The sequence below is a fragment of the Eschrichtius robustus genome, chromosome 19 (genome assembly GCF_028021215.1).
Source record: "Eschrichtius robustus isolate mEscRob2 chromosome 19, mEscRob2.pri, whole genome shotgun sequence".
Classification (NCBI taxonomy): Eukaryota; Metazoa; Chordata; class Mammalia; order Artiodactyla; family Eschrichtiidae; genus Eschrichtius; species Eschrichtius robustus.
In genome coordinates this window covers 16,233,473-16,257,219 of record NC_090842.1, presented here as the reverse complement: position 1 = coordinate 16,257,219, position 23,747 = coordinate 16,233,473, and the positions used below count along the sequence as shown (strand labels likewise).

The following is a 23,747-nucleotide window of genomic DNA, read 5'->3' as shown; positions in this document are numbered from 1 at the left end:
GTTGAGCATTCTTTCATGTGTTTGTTGGCAATCTGTATATCTTCTTTGGAGAAGTGTCTATTTAGGTCTTCTGCCCATTTTTGGATTGGGCTGTTTGTTATTTTGACATTGAGCTGCATGAGCTGCTTGTAAATTTTGGAGATTAATCCTTTGTCAGTTGCTTCATTTGCAAATATTTTCTCCCATTCTGAGGGTTGTCTTTTGGTCTTCTTTATGGTTTCCTTTGCTGTGCAAAAGCTTTTAAGTTTCATTAGGTTCCATTTGTTTATTTTTGTTTTTATTTCCATTTCTCTAGGAGGTGGGTCAAAAAGGATCTTGCCGTCATTTATGTCACAGAGTGTTCTGCCTATGTTTTCCTCTAAGAGTTTTATAGTGTCTGGCCTTACATTTAGGTCTTTAATCCATTTTGAGTTTATTTTTGTGTATGGTGTTAGGCAGTGTTCTAATTTCATTCTTTTACATATAGCTGTCCATCTATGCACCAGTTATTGAAGAGGCTGTCTTTTCTCCATTGCATACTCTTGCCTCCTTTATCAAAGATAAGGTGACCATATGTGCATGGGTTTATCTCTGGGCTTTCTATCCTGTTCCATTGACCTATATTTTCTGTTTTTGTGCCAGTGCCATACTGTCTTGATGACTGTAGCTTTGTAGTACAGTCTGAAGTTAGGGAGCCTGATTCCTCCAGCTCTGTTTTTCTTTCTCAAGATTGCTTGGGCTATTCGGGGTCTTTTGTGTTTCCATACAAATTGTGAAATTCTTTTGTTCTAGTTCTGCGAAAAATGCCATTGGTAGTTTGATAGGGATTGCACTGAATCTGTAGATTGCTTTGGGTAGTTTAGTCATTTCCTCAATGTTGATTCTTCCAATCCAAGAACATGGTATATCTCCCCATCTGTTGGTATCATCTTTAATTTCTTTCATCAGTGTCTTATAGTTTTCTGCATACAGGTCTTTTGTCTCCTTAGGTAGGTTTACTCCTAGGTATTTTATTCTTTTTGTTGCAATGGTAAATGGGAGTGTTTCCTTAATTTCTCTTTCAGATTTTTCATCATTAGTGTATAGGAATGCAAGAGATCTCTGCATTAATTTTGTATCCTGCTACTCTACCAAATTCACTGATTAGCTCTGGTCGTTTTCTGGTAGCATCTTTAGGATTCTCCATGTTTAGTATCATGGCATCTCAAACAGTGACAGTGTTACTTCTTCTTTTCCGATCTGGATTCCTTTTATTTCTTTTTCTTCGCTGATTGCTGTGGCTAAAACTTCCAAAACTATGTTGAATAATAGTGGTGAGGGTGGGCAACCTTGTCTTGTTCCTGATCTTAGAGGAGATGGTTCCAGTGTTTTCATCATTCAGAACGATGTTGGCTGTGGGTTTGTCATATATGGCCTTGATTATGTTGAGGTAGGTTCCCTCTATGCCTGCTTTCTGGAGTTTTTATCATAAATGGGTGTTGAATTTTGTCGAAAGCTTTTTCTGCATCTATTGAGATTATCATATGGTTTTTATCTTTCAATTGGTTAATATGGTGTATCACATTGATTGATTTGTGTATATTGAAGAATCCTTACATTCCTGGGATAAACCCCACTTGATCATGGTGTATTATCCTCTTAATGTGCTGTTGGATTCTGTTTGCTAGTATTTTGTTGAGGAGTTTTGTATCTATGTTCATCAGAGATATTGGTCTGTAGTTTTCTCTTTTTGTGACATCTTTGTCTGGTTTCGGTGTCAGGGTGATGGTGGCCTCGTAGAATGAGCTTGGGAGTGTACCTCCGTCTGCTGTATTTTGGAAGAGTCTGAGAAGGATAGGTGTTAGCTCGTCTCTAAATGTTTGATAGAATTCGCCTGTGAAGCCATCTGGTCCTGGGCTTTTGTTTGTTGCAAGATTTTTAATCACAGTTTCAATTTCAGTGCTTGTGGTTGGTCTGTTTATATTTTCTATTTCTTCCTGGTTCAGTCTTGAAGGTTGTGCTTTTCTAAGAATTTGTCCATTTCTTCCAGGTTGTCCATTTTATTGGCATATAGTTGCTTGTAGGAATCTCTCATGATCCTTTGTATTTCTGCAGTGTCAGTTGTTACTTCTCCTTTTTCATTTCTAATCCTATTGATTTGAGTCTTCTCCCTTTTTTTCTTGATGAGTCTGGCTAATGGTCTATCCATTTTGTTTCTCTTCTCAGAGAACCAGCTTTTAGTTTTATTGATCTTTGCTGTTGTTTTCTTGGTTTCTATTTCATTTATTTCTGATCTGATCTTTATGATTTCTTTTGTTCTGCTAACCTTGGGGGTTTTTTTCTTCTTTCTCTAATTGCTTTAGGTGTAAGGTTAGGTTGTTTATTTGAGATGTTTCTTGTTTCTTGAGGTAGGATTGTATTGCTATAAACTTCCCTCTTAGAACTGCTTTTGCTGCATCCCATAGGTTTTGGGTTGTCGTGTTTTCATTGTCATTTGTTTCTAGGTATTGTTTAATTTCCTCTTTGATTTCTTCAGTGATCTCTTGGTTATTTAGTAGTGTATTGTTTAGCCTCCATGTGTTTGTATGTTTTACAGTAATTGCTATCTAGTCTTACAGTGTTGTGGTCGGAAAAGACACTTGATACGATTTCAGTTTTCTTAAATTTACCAAGGCTTGATTTGTGACCCAAGATATGGTCTATCCTGGAGAATGTTCCATGAGCACTTGAGAAGAAAGTGTATTCTGTTGTTTTTGGATGGAATGTCCTATAAATATCAATTATGTCCATCTTGTCTAATGTGTCACTTAAAGCTTGTGTTTCCTTATTTATTTTCATTTTGGATGATCTGTCCATTGGTGAAAGTGGGGTGTTAAAGTCCCCTACTATGATTGTATTACTGTCGATTTCCCCTTTTATGGCTATTAGCATTTGCCTTATGTATTGAGGTACACCTATGTTGGGTGCACATATATTTACAATTGTTATATCTTCTTCTTGGATTGATCCCTTGATCATTCTGTAGTGTCCTTCTTTGTCTCTTGTAATAGTCTTTATTTTAAAGCCTGCTTTGTCTGATATGAAAACTGCTACTCCAACTTTCTTCTGATTTCCATATGCATGGTATATCTTTTTCCATCCCCTCACTTTCAGTCTGTATGTGTCCCTAGGTCCGAAGTGGGTCTCTTGTAGACAGCATGTATACGGGTCTTGTTTTTGTATCCATCCAGCCAGTCTATGTCTTTGGGTTGGAGCATTTAATCCATTTACGTTTAAGGTAATTATTGATATGTATGTTCCTATTACCGTTTTCTTAATTGTTTTGGGTTTGTTATTGTAGGTCCTTTCCTTCTCTTGTGTTTCCTGCCTAGAGAAGTTCCTTTAGGATTTGTTATAAAGCTGGTTTGGTGGTGCTGAATTCTCTTAATTTTTGCTTGTCTGTAAAGGTTTTAATTTATCCATCGAATCTGAGTGAGATCCGTGCTGGGTAGAGTAATCTTGGTTGTAGGTTTCTCCCTTTCATCACTTTAAATATGTCCTGTCACTACCTTCTGGTTTGCTGAATTTCTGATGAAAGATCAGCTGTTAACTTTATGGGGATTCCCTTGTATGTTGCTTGTTGCTTTTCCCTTGCTGCTTTTAATATTTTTTCTTAGTATTTAATTTTTGATAGTTTGATTAATATGTGTCTTGACATGTTTCTCTTTGGGTTTATCCTGTATGGGACTCTCTAGACTTGACTATTTCCTTTCCCATGTTAGGGAAGTTTTCAGCTATAATCTCTTCAAATATTTTCTCAGGCCGTTTCTTTTTCTCTTCTTTTTCTGGGACACCTGTAATTCGAATGTTGGTGAGTTTAATGTTGTCCCAGAGGGCTCTGAGACTGTCCTCAATTCTTTTCAGTCTTTTTTTCTTTATTCTGCTCCCTGGCAGTTATTTCTACCACTTTATCTTCCAGCTCACTTATCCCTTCTTCTGCCTCAGTTATTCTGCTATTGATTCCTTCTAGAGTATTTTTAATTTTAGTTATTGTGTTGTTTATCACTGTTTGTTTGCTCTTTAGTTCTTCTAGATCCTTGTTAAATATTTCTTGTATTTTCTCCATTTTGTCCAAGATTTTGGATCATCTTTACTATCATTACTCTGAATTCTTTTTCAGGTAGTTTGTCTATTTCATCTTCATTTATTTGGTCTTGTAGGTTTTTATCTTGCTCCTTTGTCTGTAACATATTTTTTTGTCGTTTTATTTATTTATTTTTTGATGGGTGGGGCTGTATTCCTGTTTAGTGGTTGGTTGGCCTCAGGCGTCCAGCACTGGAGATTGTAGGCAGTTAGGTAGAGCTGGGTCTTGGTGCTGAGATGAGGACCGCTGGGAGCCCTCACTCCGATTAATATTCCCTGGGGTCTGAGGTTCTCTGTTATTCCAGCAGTTTAGACTCGGAGCTCCCACCACAGGAGCTCGGGCCCGACCTCCAGCCTGGGAACCAAGATCCCGCAAGCTGGTCACTGGGGATTCCTCCTATCCCCTTAGGTGTCCGTGGTCTCCCACCGGTGCCTGGCAGGTGCCCTAGTTATCCTGATTTCCTTTGTTATGTCTGTTGTAATGGACCCTCTTTGGGCTTCTTTTATTTAGAAGTCAGGTCTTTTTACCTTGAGTGGCAGCAAGACAAGCAGGATAGTGATTTGATGCATGAGAGCATCAATCCCACGGTCAGTGGTTGGGTCCCTGCCACATGCGGGGCAGTGGGCAGAGTTCCACTGATCACAAGTTCCTTGAGATTACAGGCCTTGCCTTCAGGGAGCGTACAGCTCTACTGGGTATTTCAGGAACACCCACAGTCATCAAACGGTATTACTATAGGTCAGTGCTGTGTCGATAAAAATGTTCTGCATCTACACTGTACAGTACAGCAGCCACGAGCCACATAGGGCTATTCAGTACTTGCCATGTAGCTAGCATCACTGAGGAGCTCAATTTTAAAGTTTACTTAATTTAAAATTAATTTTACTTAATTTAAATTTCAATGAATTTAAATTTCAGTAGCCTGTGGCTAGCAGCTACCATATTGGCCAGTGCAGGTAGAGATACTCAGAAGGAGCAAAACCAACTTTGAAAGAGTGTGTCTGCAGTTCTCATTGTACTTTCCAGTTATTATTCAGGCTACATTAAGCTGTAACTGCGTGCCAGATTACACCTGTCCTGCCCAGCCGACGTGCCATGAATGGTCACAGATACCGATCTCCATAGCCCTTGGGTTGGCCTGCGGAGGCCGGGGGCTGCTCAGGCCAGGGGCAAGTGCAACTTCATCTGTTGATACTAATTAGCTATGGTTTTCTGTGTGTGCTGCCATATGAAGAAGAGTTGGGCAGCACTGCTTTGTATACGATTATTTCATTTGATTCTCACCCCCAATGCTGTGAAGTAGATACTGGAAGGAACCACCCCCTTGTCCCCCCTCCCACCATTTTGCAGATCAGTGAATGGAGCCCGGGAGAGCTCGAGCAAGTTGCCGAAAGCCATACGAGCAGGTTCGGCTTTGCATACTGGCTCTTCCACGTGCTCTTAGGACAGAGCCCAAGCTCTTAGGAGTTCGTTATACATCTCTCCAAGAATGGACTTTTTCAGTCTAATCATTTGATCCCGTTTTCACCCCCATTCTGAGTGTAGAGAACAGCACTCTCCTAAAGTTGTGCAGTGGGAAACAGTAACACGACTGCCACCTTTATGTTCGAAATGAGTGGGGCTGTCAGCCACGAACGTGACTCATAGTAAGGCAGCGTCGTGCTCAGTCTGAAAGCAGGTTGGTGAAGTGGAAAGAACTCTCTATATTTGGAGTCAGGAAGCCCACCACTTAGCCCATGACCTTGGCCTCTGGGAGCCTAGGAACACAGACAAGTGACACCCACCAGCCGCAGCCTGGGTTCCATGATGGGACGTGGTGGCACATGGACAAGTACCTAGTAGACACCTCGGGTCACGTCTACTCAAGGCAAGTGTAAAGTGCTCCTGTGGGCCACCAGAGGGTGCGGAAAGGGTCTTTGATTCAAAGCCTCTTCCCTAATGCACAGCCGTTTCCACCATCCAACTTTGTGGTTTTCTCTTTTAAAACGTGAAGGCGGTCGCTTGTTCTCTTTTAGCAGTGTGGATTTGAAAGTGTGTGTTGTAGATTGAAGAGCCCCCAGTGTCAGCAACTGAACAATAATTAATGCAGTGATTATCCAATCAATCATTAATTGCTATAAATTAAGTGATATACAATTAATGTAATGCTTTATCACCAATAATTAGGGGAAAAAATTGAACCCTTGGCAAATAATCATAGCAAGATGGTTATTTAAATCCTGTAGCCGCCATGGTTTCTAGCCACGGAGCACTAGGCTGGGTCTAGTTAAGCTAATTTGAGACAAGATGACCTGGGGGATATTGGCACTTTAAAAAACAAACAAACAAAGATGGGGCAACACTCCAACTTAAAATGACAACATGATAATGCTTCAGAAATCCCGAACTGATGTCCATGTTTGTATTTTTGTAAAATTTTGGTTTAGAATTGGAGTTTGAGCACTGCTTTTCAAGGGGAATAGCTTGAAGGGATTTTATTTTATTAATTTCTTTCAATCCATGATGCTCACCTAACACACAGCAATTAGTGCAGCGGAGCACCCCTGATTTGAGTCTCTGGAAGACTGCTATTAAAGGAGGCCTTAATGGGCTGGCAAGGTCTGGGCGACTGTTAGGGAAAAGTGTGTTTATGGAATATGGTACTGGCAGGCATGATTTCAATCGGATTTGACATGTTTAACATAAATGTATAGTGTATGGCTCTTGCTGCGTATGAATAATTCCTGCAGACCCACTGCCTTTCTAATTACTGAGGTTGAAAAAAAGCAGGTCAGGAACATCCTGGTGGAAATCTATTACCAGCCCTCCCCCTCTTCTCCCTGTTGTTTACAGCTTTGTATAAATAGGGATGCCATTGTACGGGGAACTAAGTGCCTGAAATGTAATCTGTGGCAGAGAAAGGAAAGGGGCTGAAACAATACTTTTTTGAAAAGACTGAGTCCATAAAGACAAGACAAGGCATGTGCTGAGAGGAAGCACTCTGCACTATGAGAAGGCAGAAGCCCAGGGCTCAGGGCCCAGTCCTGCCAGTGAGATAAGCCACGTGAACTTGGTCACTGGACCTCAGTTTCACAATCTGTAAAGTGGCAGGTTTGGACTAAATGGGTTCTTGCAGTTCTGGAACTTATTAAAAATATGATTGGAGGAGGGACAGTTGTACAGTAGTGTAGAATCTTGGAAAACATTAATTTCTAAGGTCAGAACGCTCATAGTTTGCAAGGATGTTTCCTGGTCTCTGGCTGGTGGAGAGAGCGTGGATCAGGAGCCTGGATAGAGTTCCCATGGGCCCCCAAGCCTTCTTCCGTGAAGGTTAGATAGTACCACACGGTCTTTCTTGGTGGGGCATCAGAACACTGAAGCTCTCACCTGGTCCACTGTTACTGGGGCCCATCTCACTGAGTTGTCAGAGCCCGGTGATGAGGACATCAATCTTTGGAGACTCTTTGGAGACTCACGAGGGTGTCTTTGAGTGGCTCCCCATGTCCCAGCCCCGTCGTTTGCTGGAAGCTAGGCCACTCACTGCCTCTACGAAAATCATTTTGGCCTGATTCTGTGTCCTTTCGGACTTGGTTCCATCTCTTCACCTCACCCAAAAGTAGATTTGTCTTTGCAGTAGGGTACGTGTGAGGGAATGCTGGGAGCCTGGCCTGCATGTCCCCTTTGTGGTTCCCGTTCTTGCCAACGGAATCCATTTTTGGTTTTACGTTTTCACACACAGATGGGAAGTGTGTGGCTAAGTCGGCTTTTCCAGAGTCCACTTGTTCCCTTCCCCCACCTCCACTCCCCACGCTCTTTTTTTTTCCAGGCCACTTTCAGTATAACTTGGCTGCTTAAGTCACTGCAGGCAGAATTCTGTCTCACAATTGAAAACAAACCATCTGAACTATTTTTATGTTGAGAAGCAAAAATAGATACAGGGTATGGCGTGTATCTGGACTTGCCCGAATTCCAGTAATTCAACCGTCTTGGCTTTGAGAATTTATATTTAAGTCACAAGAGAGATAGGCATCACATCAGTTGAGCAAATATTTTTTGTGCAGATACCTAATGCAGATACGGGAAATACAAAAAAAGTAATTGGAACTCACTTTCTAGAAAGGACGTTATATGCAATCATATAACTATGGTAACAGTGTAGTGAGAATTATCATCAAGGTATAGATAGACAGCAGTGAAAATGTAGATTAAGGAGCAAATTATTTTTCATCGTAGAAAATAACTTACAGATTTGCATATTATTCTTGCTACACGGCCATGTTAATCTTCGTGCTTTGTTTCAGTTTTAGCTTTTGTGCTGTTGGGGAAAGCACCTCTGTTATTAGAATCATGATCATGATTCTAAAAAAAAATACCATGGTGCCTTTCTCATGGGATATCAGAGCACTTTTCTTAGGCTCTCACATTCTTCCTGGGTCCAGCATTATCTTTATTTAGTTCTAGAGAACTAAAACTCATCGATGGGGAACTCCTAGGTGTCAGATTTGTGATCAAACTGCAATTTGCCTTCTGGCTCAGGGATATACTCCCCCGATTATAAAGCTGAAGAACACATAACCTAGTAGCTTTCTCTTACTATACGAAGATTGGAGAAGACTTGAAAATCCTGTTTCTCTAGTTGTCAAACAGAATTGTCACCTCTTTATGGTCAGGGCCATGTGGCATTCATTCATTTTTGTTTTTTGTTTTTTTAAAAGACTGGTTTTTTTTAGAGCTGTTTTAGGTTTACAACGAACTTGAGAGGGAGGTACAGGGATTTCCCGTACACCCTCTGCCCTGCTCCCCACCCCCCGACACGCATAGCCTCCCCCATTATCAACATCACTTACCAGGATGGTACTTTTTTTTTTTTTTTAAACCAATGATGAACCTACATTGGTCCATCCTAACCATCCAAAGTCCAAAGTTTACCTTACGATTCACTCTTGATGTACATTCTGTGGATCTGGACAAATGTATAATGACATAGAACCATCATTATAATATCATACAGAGTATTTTTATTGCCCTAAAAATCTTCTGTGCTCTGCCGATGCATCTCTCCCCAACCCCACATTCATGCATTTTTGTAATCGCTAGCATCTAGCAAGTGCTTAATACTGTTTGGATGTTTCATTAGCAATCAGTCGGTAAAATAGCATAACCATAAACACTTCAAAGTGCAAGTTATTCAACTTTCTGCTTTTTAGATATTAAACCCATGGGGTGAGTAGAATTCTTCCACGTTGACTTACAGAAAAGGCGAATTCAGGGTGTCTTTGCGTGTCCTTGAAACCAGGCCTCTCCCCTCACTCTGTGGTTATGTGGCCGCACATGCACCTGTATTATTTCCCAGAGATACTTCTAAATATTAAACCATAGCCAACAAATGTTTGAGCTCTCACTGTGTGCTTGACTCTGGTGGGCTTCATGTGCGTAATCTCTCTTGCCAGCCTCCCAGAAGCCCTGTGAGTAGACGCGGTCCTCCCGCTGACAGACATGGAAGCTGAAAGTCCAGTGTAGTCAACTGAAACGCTCAGGGTCACACAGCCGGGACTTGAGCCAGGTTGTGGCAGCCCTGCAAGCCATGTGCTGTGTTCCTTCGTGGGGGAGGGGGTGCGATGCCTCTGTGTAAAGAGAACTTGGCCAGGGAAAGACAAGAGTTACGGAGGAGTGGTGCCCCCGAACTGCCTCCCCCGCCCCTTCACTCACGTCGGCAGTCCTGGGCCTTTGGAGGCTGTGAGCAAACGGAGCGTGGTGGTGAGAGAAACGCTGACGGAAACGTTACTCGGTGCGGGGCTCCCCCTCTGTGCTTCCCGAACTCCAAGAGGAGACGTTTCCAGTCTGCTTGGTACTTGAAACCTACAGGGGAAAGTGGAGAGTCATTCCCGTTTTCCAGCCCTTCTGGGGACCTGAGTGACGTTTTTCTCCCCCGTTACAGATTCTCACGCTCCTGCTGAACCTGAATGAGCGAAGAGAAATCCTCGGCGGGTCCTGGGGAAAAGTTGATTTGTAAGGGTGCGGAGAAGTTAAGGGCAGGGCTCTTTGTGTCTGTCACCATGCTGGACCCAGATTGTACGTTTTTATTGTCACAAGTTCCATTTCACTCTTAAAATTTAGTTAAGTATCTTATGAAGATAGGTTTGGAATGGAGAAAAAAACTGGAAGAGTATCCTTCTAGTCTAGTCTCTGGGAGTCTGTGCTGTGTTGGGGCTCAGAGGCTCTGACTAACCTAATTAATATTTGATTTGATGGATGAGCTTCTGTTAATTAACTGCGACCTGGTCCCAGCAGGACCCACATCACCTCTCGTTTTGACCTACATCTCGCACCTCTGGACTTCTTCTGTTAGTTCAGGTGTCTCTTAGGTGCTCCCTGTTCTAGTTTTTTCCAAGTCCTTGGTTGTCACAATCCTGTAATGAAGCCAGAGGGCAGAGTGATAATGCAGACCCCGAGGTACCCGCCGACCGTGCCCCATCCTCACCGGGCACTGTGACCACAGCTGCAGATGGCATCTGTGCACAGCTCAGGGGCTCTGCAGGGGAAGACAGGACACTCTGGGGAAGCTGATAAGAGGCCACAGGCAGGCAGGCTGATTTGATACCTCAAAGTGAAGAATTGGGTCTTGGCCCCTTTGGTCCCTGGCTTCTGGCACAAGCCGGGCTCAGGGTGGCAGCCCAACGTTTAGAAGTTATGAATACTCCGACAGCTGATGTTGGTCTAAACGAAGTGGTGGCTGGTGGCTCTGTTTTGACTGGTGGTTCATTCATAAACCTGACACAGAGGGAGTAAGGTATCTTGAAACTGAATTGCGGGATGGCCTTTTGGGAGCGCAAATCAGTGTAGTTAAGCAGCCTTATGCATATTTCAACAAGGAATTAGTACAACAGATTGATGCCTCTGATGTGGGACTTAGCACTACTTTTTTCCCCGAAGATGCAGACAAGCAGCAGCAGCCAGCACGCAGCACGGGCCCGCCGTCGCACCTTGGCCGCTCGCTGGGAAAGCATAGCCTCACCCCCCATTCCCAGAGTGCTGACTCGTGGACACAGGGGCCGGTGTGGGTCTCTGCATCCTTCCCAGGGCTGAAGCAAAGGGGGCCTCGGGCTGGTGTGGCCTGCAGGTGCCAAGACCTGGGAAGCCAGCACCAAAAAGAGGCTTCCTCTTCCTGCAAAGTGGAAAGAGCCCAGAGGCGTTTGTCCTTTTCACAGAGGTTCTCCAGGACACGTGGAAAGACCGAGACTTTCATAAGCAAGGCAGTCTGTCATTATTCTGGATTACACTGCTAACAGAACACGTAGAGGTTATTCCTTCTGAATTTCTGTCTTTGAAAATGTGTCTGTGTTGGTTTAGAGCAGGCAGGTTCCCTGAGGGACAGCCATATTTAATCTTTCACCTTTGGCCTGAGGGGGAAAACATTGGGCTTTGAGACCAGGCCTGGCTTTTGTCCCCGAGTGTAGATGATGAGAATAGCATTTTCAGCAAGAGTCATTTGAAAGTGGACGGCCAGATCCGCCCACGCCTGCAGGCCCCCTTATTTAATTCTAGTCCAGTCACAAGGTGGTATGGTTCCTACGAATTACAGAAAGCTTTGGCTCTGACAGCGGTTCTCAAAGTGTGGTCAGACCACCAGCATCACCTGGGAACTCACTGGAAATGCAGATTCTCTGAATCAGACCTATCCTAGGAGGGTGGGGCCTGCCTTCTGTGTGTTAGCAAGCCTTCCAGGGGATTTCTGACTCACAGTTGAGTTTGAGAATGTTGGGGCTCTGACCTCTGTGACATGCGTGAAGTTTGAGACTTATGTCTCCTTTAACCGGATGGCAAGGCCACGAGCCCCCGCCGCGTGAGGAAGGAACTGAGCTTTCCTAAAAGACAGAAGTGTGTAGAAAAGGCACGAGTCCTGGTCTTGGCCGATGGAATCCCGGATCGCAGGAGTGGGAGAGGAGGAGACATGTGGTCATGATGAAGCGTGATCAGAAACCCAGCAATCTTTTTTTGTTTTGTTTTTTTTTTACCAGCTTATGATTTAATGAAGGGTATGATCAAAGATACAGATGAACAGTCAGATGAAGAGATACATAGGGCAAGGTCTGGAAGGATCCTGAGTGCAGGCGTTTCTGTCCCCACTTAGCTCGGGTGTGCCAACCTGGAATTTTTAAAACTTTTGGGATTCTTATGGAGGCTTCATCAAGTAGGGATGATGGATCATTAACTCAGTCTCCAACCCCCTCCCCTTCCTGAAGGATGGGAGGTGAGATTGAAGATCCCAAGCTTCTAATCATGGCTTGGTTTTTCTGGTGACCAATCCCATCCTGAGGCTATCTGGAGCCCACTCAGAGTCACCTCATTGGAACAAAAGATACTCCCGTCACCCAGGAAATTTCAAGGGATTTAGGGGCTCTGTGTCAGGGAGCAGACAATGAACTCAGGCAATGAAACAAGGATTCCCTTTCCCAGGTTCAGCTACTGATGCTTCTTGGGATGACAGCCCCTGCCTCCTCCTGGGGCAGCCTTCCTGGGATCAGCTTCCAGCCTCTGGGGCCCCCTGTGGATCCCTCTCCTTCTCGCTACTCCCTTTTCCTCAGCCTCCTTTTCAGTCCGTCTGCCCTTTCTAAGATTCTTCTTTTCGCTCCTGTCTCCTCCTCAAGTCCCATCTCCCAAATTAAGTGTCACACATAGAGGCTAGCAGAGGGAATGAAGGAATGCCCAGTATCAGGGGAGGGTGGGGCAAGCCAGAGGGCATGGGGCATCTGCTCCAGCCCACGGCTACTGCATAGGAATGGAGATCCTGTTGCCAGATTTTTCCACTTCTCTGGAGGTCCTTGTCCTTCTGCTTTGTATGAAACTCCCTGTTTTATTTTATTTTATTTTATTTTATTTTATTTTATTTTATTTATTTTTGGCTGCATCGGGTCTTAGTTGCGGCACGCGGGATCTTTTGTTGTGGCGTGCAGGCTCCTCTCTAGTTGTGGTGCGATGGCTTCTCTCTAGTTGCAGCGCACGGGCTTAGTTGCCCTGTGGCATGTGGGATCTTAGTTCCCTGACCAGGGATCGAACGTGCATCTCCTGCATTGGAAGGTGGATTCTTTTTTTTTTTTTTTTTTTTATAAACATCTTTATTGGAGTATAATTGCTTCACAATGGTGTGTTAGTTTCTGCTTTATAACAAAGTGAATCAGCTATACATATACATATATCCTCCCTCTTGCATCTCCCTCCCATCCTCCCTATCCCACCCCTCTAGATGGTCACAAAGCACCAAACTGATCTCCCTGTGCTATGTGGCTTCTTCCCACTAGCTATCTGCTTTACATTTGGTAGTGTATATATGTCCATGCCGCTCTCTCACTTTGTCCCAGCTTACCCTTCCCCCTCCCCGTGTCCTCAAGTCCATTCTCTACATCTGCGTCTCTATTCCTGTCCTGCCCCTAGGTCCTTCATAACCATTTTTTGGTTGTTGTTAGATTCCATATATATGTGTTAGCATACGGTATTTGTTTTTCTCTTTGTGACTGACTTCACTCTGTATGACAGAGTCTGGGTCCATGCACCTCACTACAGATAACTCAGTTTCGTTTCTTTTCACGGGTGAGTGATATTCCATTGTATATATGTGCCACATCTTCTTTATCCATTCATCTGTCGATGGACGCTTAGGTTGCTTCTATGTCCTGGCTATTGTAAACAGAGCTGCAGTGAACATTGTGGTGCATGACTCGTTTTGAATTATGGTTTTCTCAAGGTATAGGCCCAGTAGTGGGATTGCTGGGTCGTATGGTAGTTCTATTTTTAGTTTTTTTAAGGAGCCTCCATACTGTTCTCCATAGTGGCTGTATCAATTTACATTCCCACCGACAGTGCAAGAGGTTTCCCTTTCCTCCACACCCTCTCCAGCATTTATTGTTTCTAGATTTTTTGATGATGGCCATTCTGACTGGTGTGAGGTGATACCTCATTGTAGTTTTGATTTGCATTTCTCTAATAATTAGTGATGTTGAGCATGCTTTCATGTGTTTGTTGGCAGTCTGTATATCTTCTTTGGAGAAATGTCTGTTTAGGTCTTCTGCCCATTTTTGGATTGGGCTGTTTGTTTTTTTGATATTGAGCTGCATGAGCTGCTTGTATATTTTGGAGATTAATCCTTTGTCTGTTGCTTCGTTTGCAAATATTTTCTCCCATTCTGAGGGTTGTCTTTTTGTCTTGTTTATGTTTTCCTTTGCTGTGCAAAAGCTTTTAAGTTTCATTAGGTTCCATTTGTTTATTTTTGTTTTCATTTCCATTTCTCTAGGAGGTGGGTCAAAAAAGATCTTGCTGTGATTAATGTCATAGAGTGTTCTGCCTATGTTTTCCTCTAAGAGTTTTGTAGTGTGTCTTGGCCTTACATTTAGGTCTTTAATCCATTTTGAGGGTTTTTTTGTGTATGGTGTTAGGGAGTGTTCTAATTTCATTCTTTTACATGTAGCTGTCCAGTTTTCCCAGCATCACTTATTGAAGAGGCTGTCTTTTCTCCATTGTATATTCTTGCCTCCTTTATCAAAAATAAGGTGACCATATGTGCATGGGTTTATCTCTGGGCTTTCTATCCTGTTCCATTGATCTGTATTTCTGTTTTTGTGCCAGTGCCATACTGTCTTGATGACTGTAGCTTTGTAGTATGGTCTGAAGTCCAGGAGCCTGATTCCTCCGGCTCCGTTTTTCTTTCTCGAGATAGCTTTGGCTATTCGGGGTCTTTTGTGTTTCCATACAAATTGTGAAATTTTTTGTTCTAGTTCTGGGAAAAATGCCATTGGTAGCTTGATAGGGATTGCATTGAATCTGTAGATTGCTTTGGGTAGTATAGTCATTTTCACAATGTTGATCCTTCCAATCCAAGAACATGGCATATCTCTCCATCTGAGAAACCCAGCACTCTTTATCTGAACCCTGGTTAAAAAGAAACACCTGGGTGAAGGGGAAACGGACCTCTCTGTACTATTCTTGCAATTTCCTGTGAATCTGTATTTCCAAATAAAAAGCAAACTAAAAACAACAACAGAAACAACACCGAAGAGCTTCTGGTTTTTCAAAGTGCTGACCTATCTGGTTCATCTTTGAGTTGGAGGAGAAAAATAATGAGCCATTCCCCGAGTAGCAGTAATACCCATCTGTAGTATAACTCAAGTTTTCTTTGAAATCCTTCATGGAAACAGGAAGACATGTCTGGTAAGTGGATGAGGCCTGTGTGTCTCGCTCTCCCTACCTAGGCATGTTCTCCTCCTTTTTGAGTACTTCTCTAAAATGCTTTCAAGAGACACGCAGGAGCAGTCTAGCCTGCACTTAACTGAAACCAGGACTGTGTTTTAAATAGAAGGTTCTTACCCTCACGGGGCTGGACTCTGGGCATGGAAGGGTGTAGAGACCCCGATGGGTGCGCCTTCGCCGTGCACAGACTCCCCGATTCCTCTTTGAATCATCTTTAAGTGCTTGGTGGGAGGCAGAGCCGTGCATGTTTAGCGACCAAGTTGGCAGCCGAGCAGACCCTTTAAAGGAACTGTTGCTCTCTGTGTTAGGGAGGGAGAGAATTTAGCCAGCTCTCTGGTCACCTCTCAAGTGCAGTAGCTCTGCAGGAGATGCGAGTACGAAATCCTAGCCTCTCCTCTGGGGAGGGAATTGCAAGCAGATGCCAAGAGCAGCTCCACATTCAGTGACAGTATGAGGATCACAAGTCCCAAGCACAGATTGACCCTCTGGAAACTGGGCATGTCTGCTTTCTAGAGGGGAGTGTGGGGGCCTCTGAGAAGCTGAGGGGAAGGGGCTATGGAGAGGGCTCACTGCCCCTTTCATTAACGTTTCATTATGAGCTGAAGGACCGTTTTCCGATCTGGTGAAGCTTCTGTGACTATCGTGCTGGGGTCGTTGTCCCAACTCAAGCACTGAGTATGGAGCTGTGTGAATGTTTTTTTTTTTTCTCCTTAGTCAATGGAGATAAAAGATTGCTGTAAATTTCTGGGGCAGGTGGCAAGCTGGTTTACGGAACACAAGGCGATGAGAACCTCTGGCTTACGGAAAGTAGCATGAATTAATAATCATTTAATTGGCTCCTCCATTATGTTGCCGGTTTGGGAGATGGAAGTTTAGATGGAGGGGCTGTCAGTGGTACTTCAGCTCAGAGTCTGATGGTTGAGAAGTGGGGCTGGAGGCTGCCTTTGGCCTCTCCACAAGGATGACATGTCAGGCAGCATCCCAGGGCTTCAGTGGGCTCACCGTGGGGTCCCCAGAAGGAAGGGGGTCAGCATCTTGGTGAACACCACTTCCGAGAGCCACTATGCCACGAAGAGAAGAAACGCAGAAGAAACTTCCCCAGTAACGTGGGCAGCTCAGCGCATGCCCAGGATCTCCCCACGGGAGGACTCTGGCCAAAGGCGGGCCTGTGGCAGAGAATGTCCACCATGCCAACAGCACCAGTGGTGTGCTGACTGATGAGAAGGTCAGTTTTGCTCATGGAACTGAAACTTCCAGTACTTTTGATTGCCATGGAGGGCAAGTTGACGTCTTGGCAAATGATTAGGGAAAGCCAAAAACTGTGTACCTTAAGGTTCCATTTCTACTTCATTTCCAATTTTTCTTCAGGTTTCTTTTTCAGGAGGCAGCAACTCCCCGCCTTCCCGTGCTTCAGAGTTGTACGACCGCATCACTAGGTGAGAAATGAGGCACGTGTTGGCATTAAGTCTGCTGGCAGTACATGGTATTGCAAGTACAGCTCTCAAGTTTTCTGTCAGCAAAATTTCAGTGACTCAGATTTTAGTTTATTAGTGAGGATGAGGACTGGGTGAGAATTTGTTCTAGGAAAAGTGGTTTTATCAGGTGAAGTTAAAGAGACTGTGTTTCTACCATACTTGACCACTTGATAAGCCCCCTAAATTATACTCTTCTTACCTATTCTTCTCTTTTTTAATTTACTTTTTATTTATTTATATTTGGCTGTGTTGGGTCTCTGTTGCTGCACACGGGCTTTCTCTAATTGCGGCGAGCGGGGGCTACTCTTCGTTGTGGTGCGCGGGCTTCTCATTGCGGTGGCTTCTCTTGTTGCGGAGCACGGTCTCTAGGCGCACGGGCTTCAGTAGTTGCAGCACGCGGGCTCAGTAGTTGTGGCTCGCAGGCTGTAGAGCGCAGGCTCAGTAGTTGTGGCGCATGGGCTTAGTTGATCTGTGGCATGTGGGATCTTCCTGGACCAGGGATTGAACCTGTGTCCCCTGCACTGGCAGGCGGATTCTTAACCACTGCGCCACCAGGGAAGCCCCCTTAACCTATTCTTTACAGTTAGTCACCTCTTACCTGAAACCTTACTAGGCTTGTTTTAATTGTTCTATATGCTTAGAACATAATAAAACCACTTCTTGAAAACTGTAAACAAAACTTGCATGAATTCATATTGGCTCTCTTCTCTTCCCTACTCCCTCTAATTAATATGACAAGAGGGGTAAATTTTTAAGCAATTATTTTTAGAGGTTAAATACCCCAAAGCAAATATGTTAAAAACAAAGGATATCTGGAAGTTGACGTCACAGAAGTGATTTTTGTTTTTCCTGAGGAAGCCATGCACTGACGACTGTGTCTTTCCCTTTGAAATGGAATTCTTCTGCTTGGAATGTAGAGGAACCTAAGAGAATGAAATGGAGAGTCATGAATCAGGTCTGCCTCTCAGCACTTGCCTTCGTCAGATATAGTGACCAGCCCATCACAGTTTAAGGTGGAATGGTGGCTTTTGGCCCAGAAAGTTGACTTGGAATTTTCTGTACTCCATAACCAGGACATGCCAGTCCTTTTCCTGCCTCACCAGCGAGTTCAGTGGGGCAACCTTAACTTCTAACAAGTTGAGCAAGTGTTTGTCCACTCCTTAGAAAGTTTGCGTGGCGAGGAGTCCGCAGCTAACATCCTGTCAGGCTGTGCTTGGGGTTTGACCCTGCATTCCCCGATATTGTCCCAGTATCCCTCCTGCCTCGCTTTATAGGGTGTGTAATCGATGGCACTCGCATGATTCCTTGCCACGTTTTTAAACCCTTTGAAGTGCCAGGAGCCCAGCATGTTGCCTGTGGAAGATTCATTGCGATTTAACACATATTTTCATATGACATAGCTGCCAAAATGAGGAAAGATTGCTTTAACCAGCAAAGTAAAAAAACCACCTGATGTTTTGAACAGTATGGATCCAAATATCAACCTTTTCATGGACAGTTGAATTTAAATGCTAAACTCTTTAATTATGATATTAAAAGTAATATAACTACATGACAAACTTAGAAAATGGGGAGATGGTCCGTGATGCCATCACCTAAATATAGCAGTCATTTTCTTCCAGTCTTTTTTTCTAATACCTATTTTTTACAAAGCTGTATCATGTTATAATGCATACATTCTTATTTTTTTTCTGATTAACATTCTCAAGGATTTTTCCACATTGCTATCATATGTAATGTCATCTAATACTCAATAGAGTGGCTGTACCATTGTTTACTTAACCGTGCCCTGTTGTAAAATATCTAGATTGTTTCCAGCTCGTTTTGTCATTGCTGTAAAAGCCACTACAGGTAGTTACCCTTGAAGTTGTTACCAGTATAATCCAGTGGTTCCAGGCACTGTTTAAACTATGGCTTGTCCCTGGAGCGCATCTATTTGTGTTTCACTACTGTGACGTCATAATGGCTTTAAAGTGATCAGTAATTAATTTTAAAAGGTAATAATGTTTTCTACACTGTGACATGACTCTTGGAATTTAAGTTAGAGTTTCGAAAAGTCTTCAAAAAAGAAAACCACAGTACTTTCCCTCTTGGTATTCGTACAACCTCATTTACTTATGCCTACAATGTATGCCAGTGACAGAACTAAAGTAGAAATTGATTTTGGGACTCTGGCCCTTTTGAAGTTGTTCAGAGAGAAGAAGCTTGAGAAAACCCTAGACCGTCGTTGTCGGTAGTAAACCCTCTTCCAGCCTGCTGATGGAGAACTTGTGCGACTGTTTACCCATCTACAGAAATTTTATAAAATCTCTGGTACCATGTTTTGATGGGGATTGACGTTTTAATGTCTGGGGTCAAGCTAGGAGGGGCCTGTCAGCCTCGTTAACCTAAACTCTTTGGAGCAGTCCTCACATCACCCAGGGAAGCACAATGGGATTGTAACTGGGTGTTAACAGACTCCGATATAGGAAAGGCACGGCCTTATCTTTAAAGAGAAGAAGCCTGGCGAGCTGCAGGTGGCTAATGTCCACTTCTAGACAGATCTGATCTAATAAAGATGCAGATTGCCCCAGATGGAAGGGAGATGAGCCCCGGAAGGTTTTACACCAGTGGATGCAGTATTTCATATCATAGCAGAGCTGCTGTGTTACTCCAGAGAAAGAGGAATGAGTGAGCAAGTGCTGATTTTATTTTTCAAAACACTTTAGAACAGCTCCTTAGCTTGAGCTCACAAAGGAAGCTTTAGAATTACAGAGCAATTTGAGAGTATGAAAAAAAAAAAAAAAAAAAAAGGTAATAGAAGTCCCCCTCTCCATGCAGGGGGAAAGAATAGTGGCTTCTGAAACGAGAATTCTCACCTCTGCAACCTCGTCACCATTGATCACGCGTTCAGCATTGAAGGACGAGGGTGGACTCCGGTCCTGTGAGGACGCTGATGCTGCACTGGGTTACACCGGGTTTGCTTTGCAGGGAGCGGGATGAGTCGGGTGGTCTCAGCCTCCGCGCTCGTTCATCCACACTGCTGAGCAGCTGGACGGCTGAAAATCATTCTGAAGAAGGGGGGGGGGGTGGTGTAGCAGGCAGGTTGAGGGCGTTGACAAGGTAGTGTCATGGTCCTGTAAAAGCAAGTGTTGTTTCAGGTCAGGCAGACTAACAAAAAGACGGGGATGGGTGTTTAGAATAGAATCTGTATCTTGGCTTGCCCCTAGGGGAAGGAGGAGCGGAGAGCGGCTCTTTCCTAACTGTAAGCCCCGAACCTAACCTAATCCTACAGATTGGAGGTGGAAATGGGGAAGGTGGAGGATGGCTCTAACAAATAAGCATCTGAAGTATCATCTAATGTCTCCACCCGCCCCATCTTTAGAATGCCTGTGAAAAGCCATAGAAGAGCTAACATATAGAAGACAAACCAGTAAGCAGAAATGAAAAATGATGGAGAATAAGGAACCTTCTGGGGGCTGGAAGCTCTTACGTCCCCAAAACATTAATTAAAGACTCCTATTGTGGGAGTGTTCAGGCAGGGGCCCATCACACTCCGAGGTCTAAAACCTGCACGCGAGGTTTCGCGGGATCAGGTCTGCCGGGGGCTGGGAGACGGGAAGTGGGCCATGGGGGAACCAGACTAGAATGTTACAGCACCTAGTTAATCGGCAGCCAGTCCATCACATTAAATATCCAGCCGTCATGTATTACCTCTCAAGTGAAAATGAATAACTCCCATTAAGAAGAAAATGGGTTTGAAGTCGATTCGAGACAGATTAAAGTACTGTTATGAATGTGTGTTGGGAGGAGGAGGGGTCCGTGTGTAATATGCTTGTCCTTGTACTTTTTAAATAATAGATGTTCTACAAACTTATGTAGACCAGGTTACCAAGATACTGGGGTTAAAGATCAGAAGATGTGCATTCTGGGAAGAGCATCAACTTCCTGGAATATTTCCTGCATCTCGCAGTTTTTTTTCCCAAAATTATTGTGTGGCCTTATGATATTAATGAATAAAATTGATTTTTTACAACTGTTTATTAAAGCACTGATCTGTAATGACAGCATCTTGGGTATCCACGTCAGAACAGATTTCAAAGCTGGAAACACATGCTAGATAACTAGGCTGGATGAGACAGAAAGCAGTTTGACCAAAGAGTAAAAATGAGGCTTTCTAAACCAGTGACCTCAGTGCTGAGTCAAATGCTTTTTCAGTGAGGTAGGGAGGGTAGTGGGTATGTATTGTCTCACTACCATTTTCAGGATTTTTCTTCTTACCACTTGTAGCAAAATTCTGAAAAATGGAGTTCCCGTCCAAAACAAGTGAGAGAGCCAGCCTTAAGATATTGACCAGGTTTTGGAATGACCACATCTGGACCATTTGGAGATTTGTGTTTATACTGGAGGAGCCCTGCTTATTTTTCCTTGTTAAACCCTTTTAGCCCAGCTGTTTTCTAATCAAAATCTTCCAGATCCCTTTCCATGCTTCAGAGAACTCCTTCCGCCAACACTTCCATGCTCACTGTTTGCTGCTTCAGTCTCATGCGACTCTCCTTCCTCATTGGTGTTTTGGTGTTTTTTGGTGGAGTGGGGTGCAGAGGGCATGTTTCTGGCAAGCAGAGAGGACACTTTCCCTCTGAACCACCCACTCTGAATAAACTCTTATGTCTGGAGCACTGGCTCGATTAGAAGTTGGAGTCACGCCCTATCTAGTTCCACTCTTCAGTTACTTCTTCCCCAGAAGCAAGTAGCTGAACCCAGACTTGATTTTTTTGCACGTATTTGCATGCAGATATCCGTGTAAACCTTTCTCGGGTCCGTCCCATTTATCATGTCTCCTGTGCTGTGCTGTGCTGTGCTGTGCTGTGCTGTGCTGTGATTTCAAGAGCTGTGACAATAAAGTTGGAAGCACATCGTTTATTACATCCATGAAAGCAGAGTGTGTCTGGTACTTGGGTTGACTCGTGGTTGGCAGAGCAATTGGTGAGACTTTCCCACCCACCCTCATAAGCCAGCAGATTGTGCCTTGATTGGGGGAGGTCAGAATAGACTGTATGTAGCTTAATCCAACTCAGAGCCTTTTAGTCCATTTCTGTACCTTTTTTTCTTAGTGTTCAGTTGTTAAAGTTGTGTAGTGACAGAAATTCATGGGGGACAAAAAGAAACGCTTGCTTCTTTTCTAGCATGCCTGATAAATCAGTCCGGATGCTCATCCTACTTTAATTTTGGTGTTTCAAGAAAATCCTGTGCTATAAATGAATGTTGATTTTCACCCAACGCAAACCCTCTGGGAGCTGGCCTGGTCTGGCTGCTGTATTACATCTTCTGCTTTTTCTTCCAGCATCATCAAGCCAAGCAGAGAAGGAGCTGACAGATTCTCCTGCAACCTCCAAACGCATCTCCTTCCCAGGTAGCTCAGAGTCTCCTCTCTCTGCAAAGCGACCAAAAACATCAGAGGAGACCAAAGCGGAGCAGGTGAGGCCAGAAGCGGCTGTGCTGGTGGGGGAGCGTTCCAGATAACTGGGGGAAGGGGGGAGTGGAGTCTCGGGTGGGCGGGCTTGGGGCGGACACAGTTGCGGTGGGAACTGAAGATTCAGCCGGAGGGGTGGCTGTGTGTTCCCCACAGATGTACCAGTGTCCCTACTGCAAGTACAGCAACGCCGATGTCAACCGGCTGCGGGTGCACGCCATGACGCAGCACTCGGTGCAGCCCATGCTCCGCTGCCCCCTGTGCCAGGACATGCTCAACAACAAGATCCACCTCCAGTTGCACCTCACCCACCTCCACAGCGTGGCGCCCGACTGCGTGGAGAAGCTCATCATGACGGTAAGGCAGCTGGGGGCAGGACCTTGGGGCTTTTCTTTCCCCAGCGGTCCAAGGTGATGCAGCAACATGGGCAGGACACTGTGTTGCTGGATGCGAGAGCCAGTGCAGAGTTGGAAATGTCAAAGATAGTCCTGTGACCTTTGTTCACCTTAGACTTGGCCTGACTGCGGCCCGAAGGGCTGAATACATAATGCATTTCTCAACGTCCCTTATCATTCCTCTCTCCCCTCAGGACGCAGAGGCCTAGAGTAGCTAACCATTTACATGAAGAAGTTGTTATTCAGATTCTCCAAACCTTTACCGAGCAGGTCATCTTCTAGGTTGCTCTTAAATTCATTATGTCTCATTTCATCCTCACAGCCACCCTGTTTTATTTAAAAAGTTTGACACGTTTACATTAACGGCTGAGGAAACTGAGGCTCAGAGAGGTTAACTGACTTGATGCCCCTGCAAGTGGCAAAGTTGAGATGTGAGCCCACATTCTCCAACTCACAGAGTGTAGCCCTGTGACGTGGGAGTTTCTCAAGTGGATGCTTTCATTCTCAACGCAGGAAGATGCTCAGTCGGGTAGCACATGGCGAGTCATGAACAAAGGCTTTGCTTTTTGAACATGATGTTGCTACACCTGCGGGGCATGGCTCTAAGTGGCCACTGTAAACATGGCCCAGAAGATTGGTATAAGGATTTAAGTCTAATGCGATGCGAAAACTTTTCAAACTTCTACAGGCGATACCAATATCCTGCATTCTGTGTATGCTTGGGCTGCTGGAAAGCCCTTTTCCTGATCACTAGAGGAAAAACCAGCAAAGAGAAAAATTCCCACCTCTAACTTCCTTCAACAGTGGAGTAATAAGTTAATTTGATTGCCTTCTCGTGTGAAGATTCCCGTGCAGGTCACAGACGTATAAGCTCTAGGCATTTCCCATTCCACTTGGTTATGCAAGATTAATCACATTGTAAGTGATGTTCAGTCGTGAGGAGCATACATTTGATGACGCACCAAGAGAACCTTAGCAGCCAATGGCAAAGCGCTAAGGTGACCTAGCACGCGTTTCATGTCAAGTTTAAATTCACTTCCCATGGCTATTTTCAAATAGACAGGCTGGTGAACAGTGTTGAAAGGTTCTCTGTAAGTGGAAACTTCCTTTTGTGGATGGCTGGG

The 23,747-nt window shown here is 44.2% G+C and overlaps 1 protein-coding gene across 3 annotated transcripts in view; it reads left to right on the top strand.

Moving 5' to 3' along the window:
• The window catches only part of ZFHX3 (zinc finger homeobox 3), a 277,898-nt gene that overhangs the window by 233,118 nt on the left and 21,033 nt on the right, over positions 1–23,747 (top strand). For all 3 annotated transcript variants that reach the window (XM_068527603.1, XM_068527602.1, XM_068527604.1), the window contains 2 exons: positions 22,100–22,233; positions 22,385–22,585. In XM_068527603.1, coding sequence (XP_068383704.1) covers positions 22,100–22,233; positions 22,385–22,585 — 335 coding nt within the window. The remainder of the gene's footprint in view (positions 1–22,099; positions 22,234–22,384; positions 22,586–23,747) is intronic.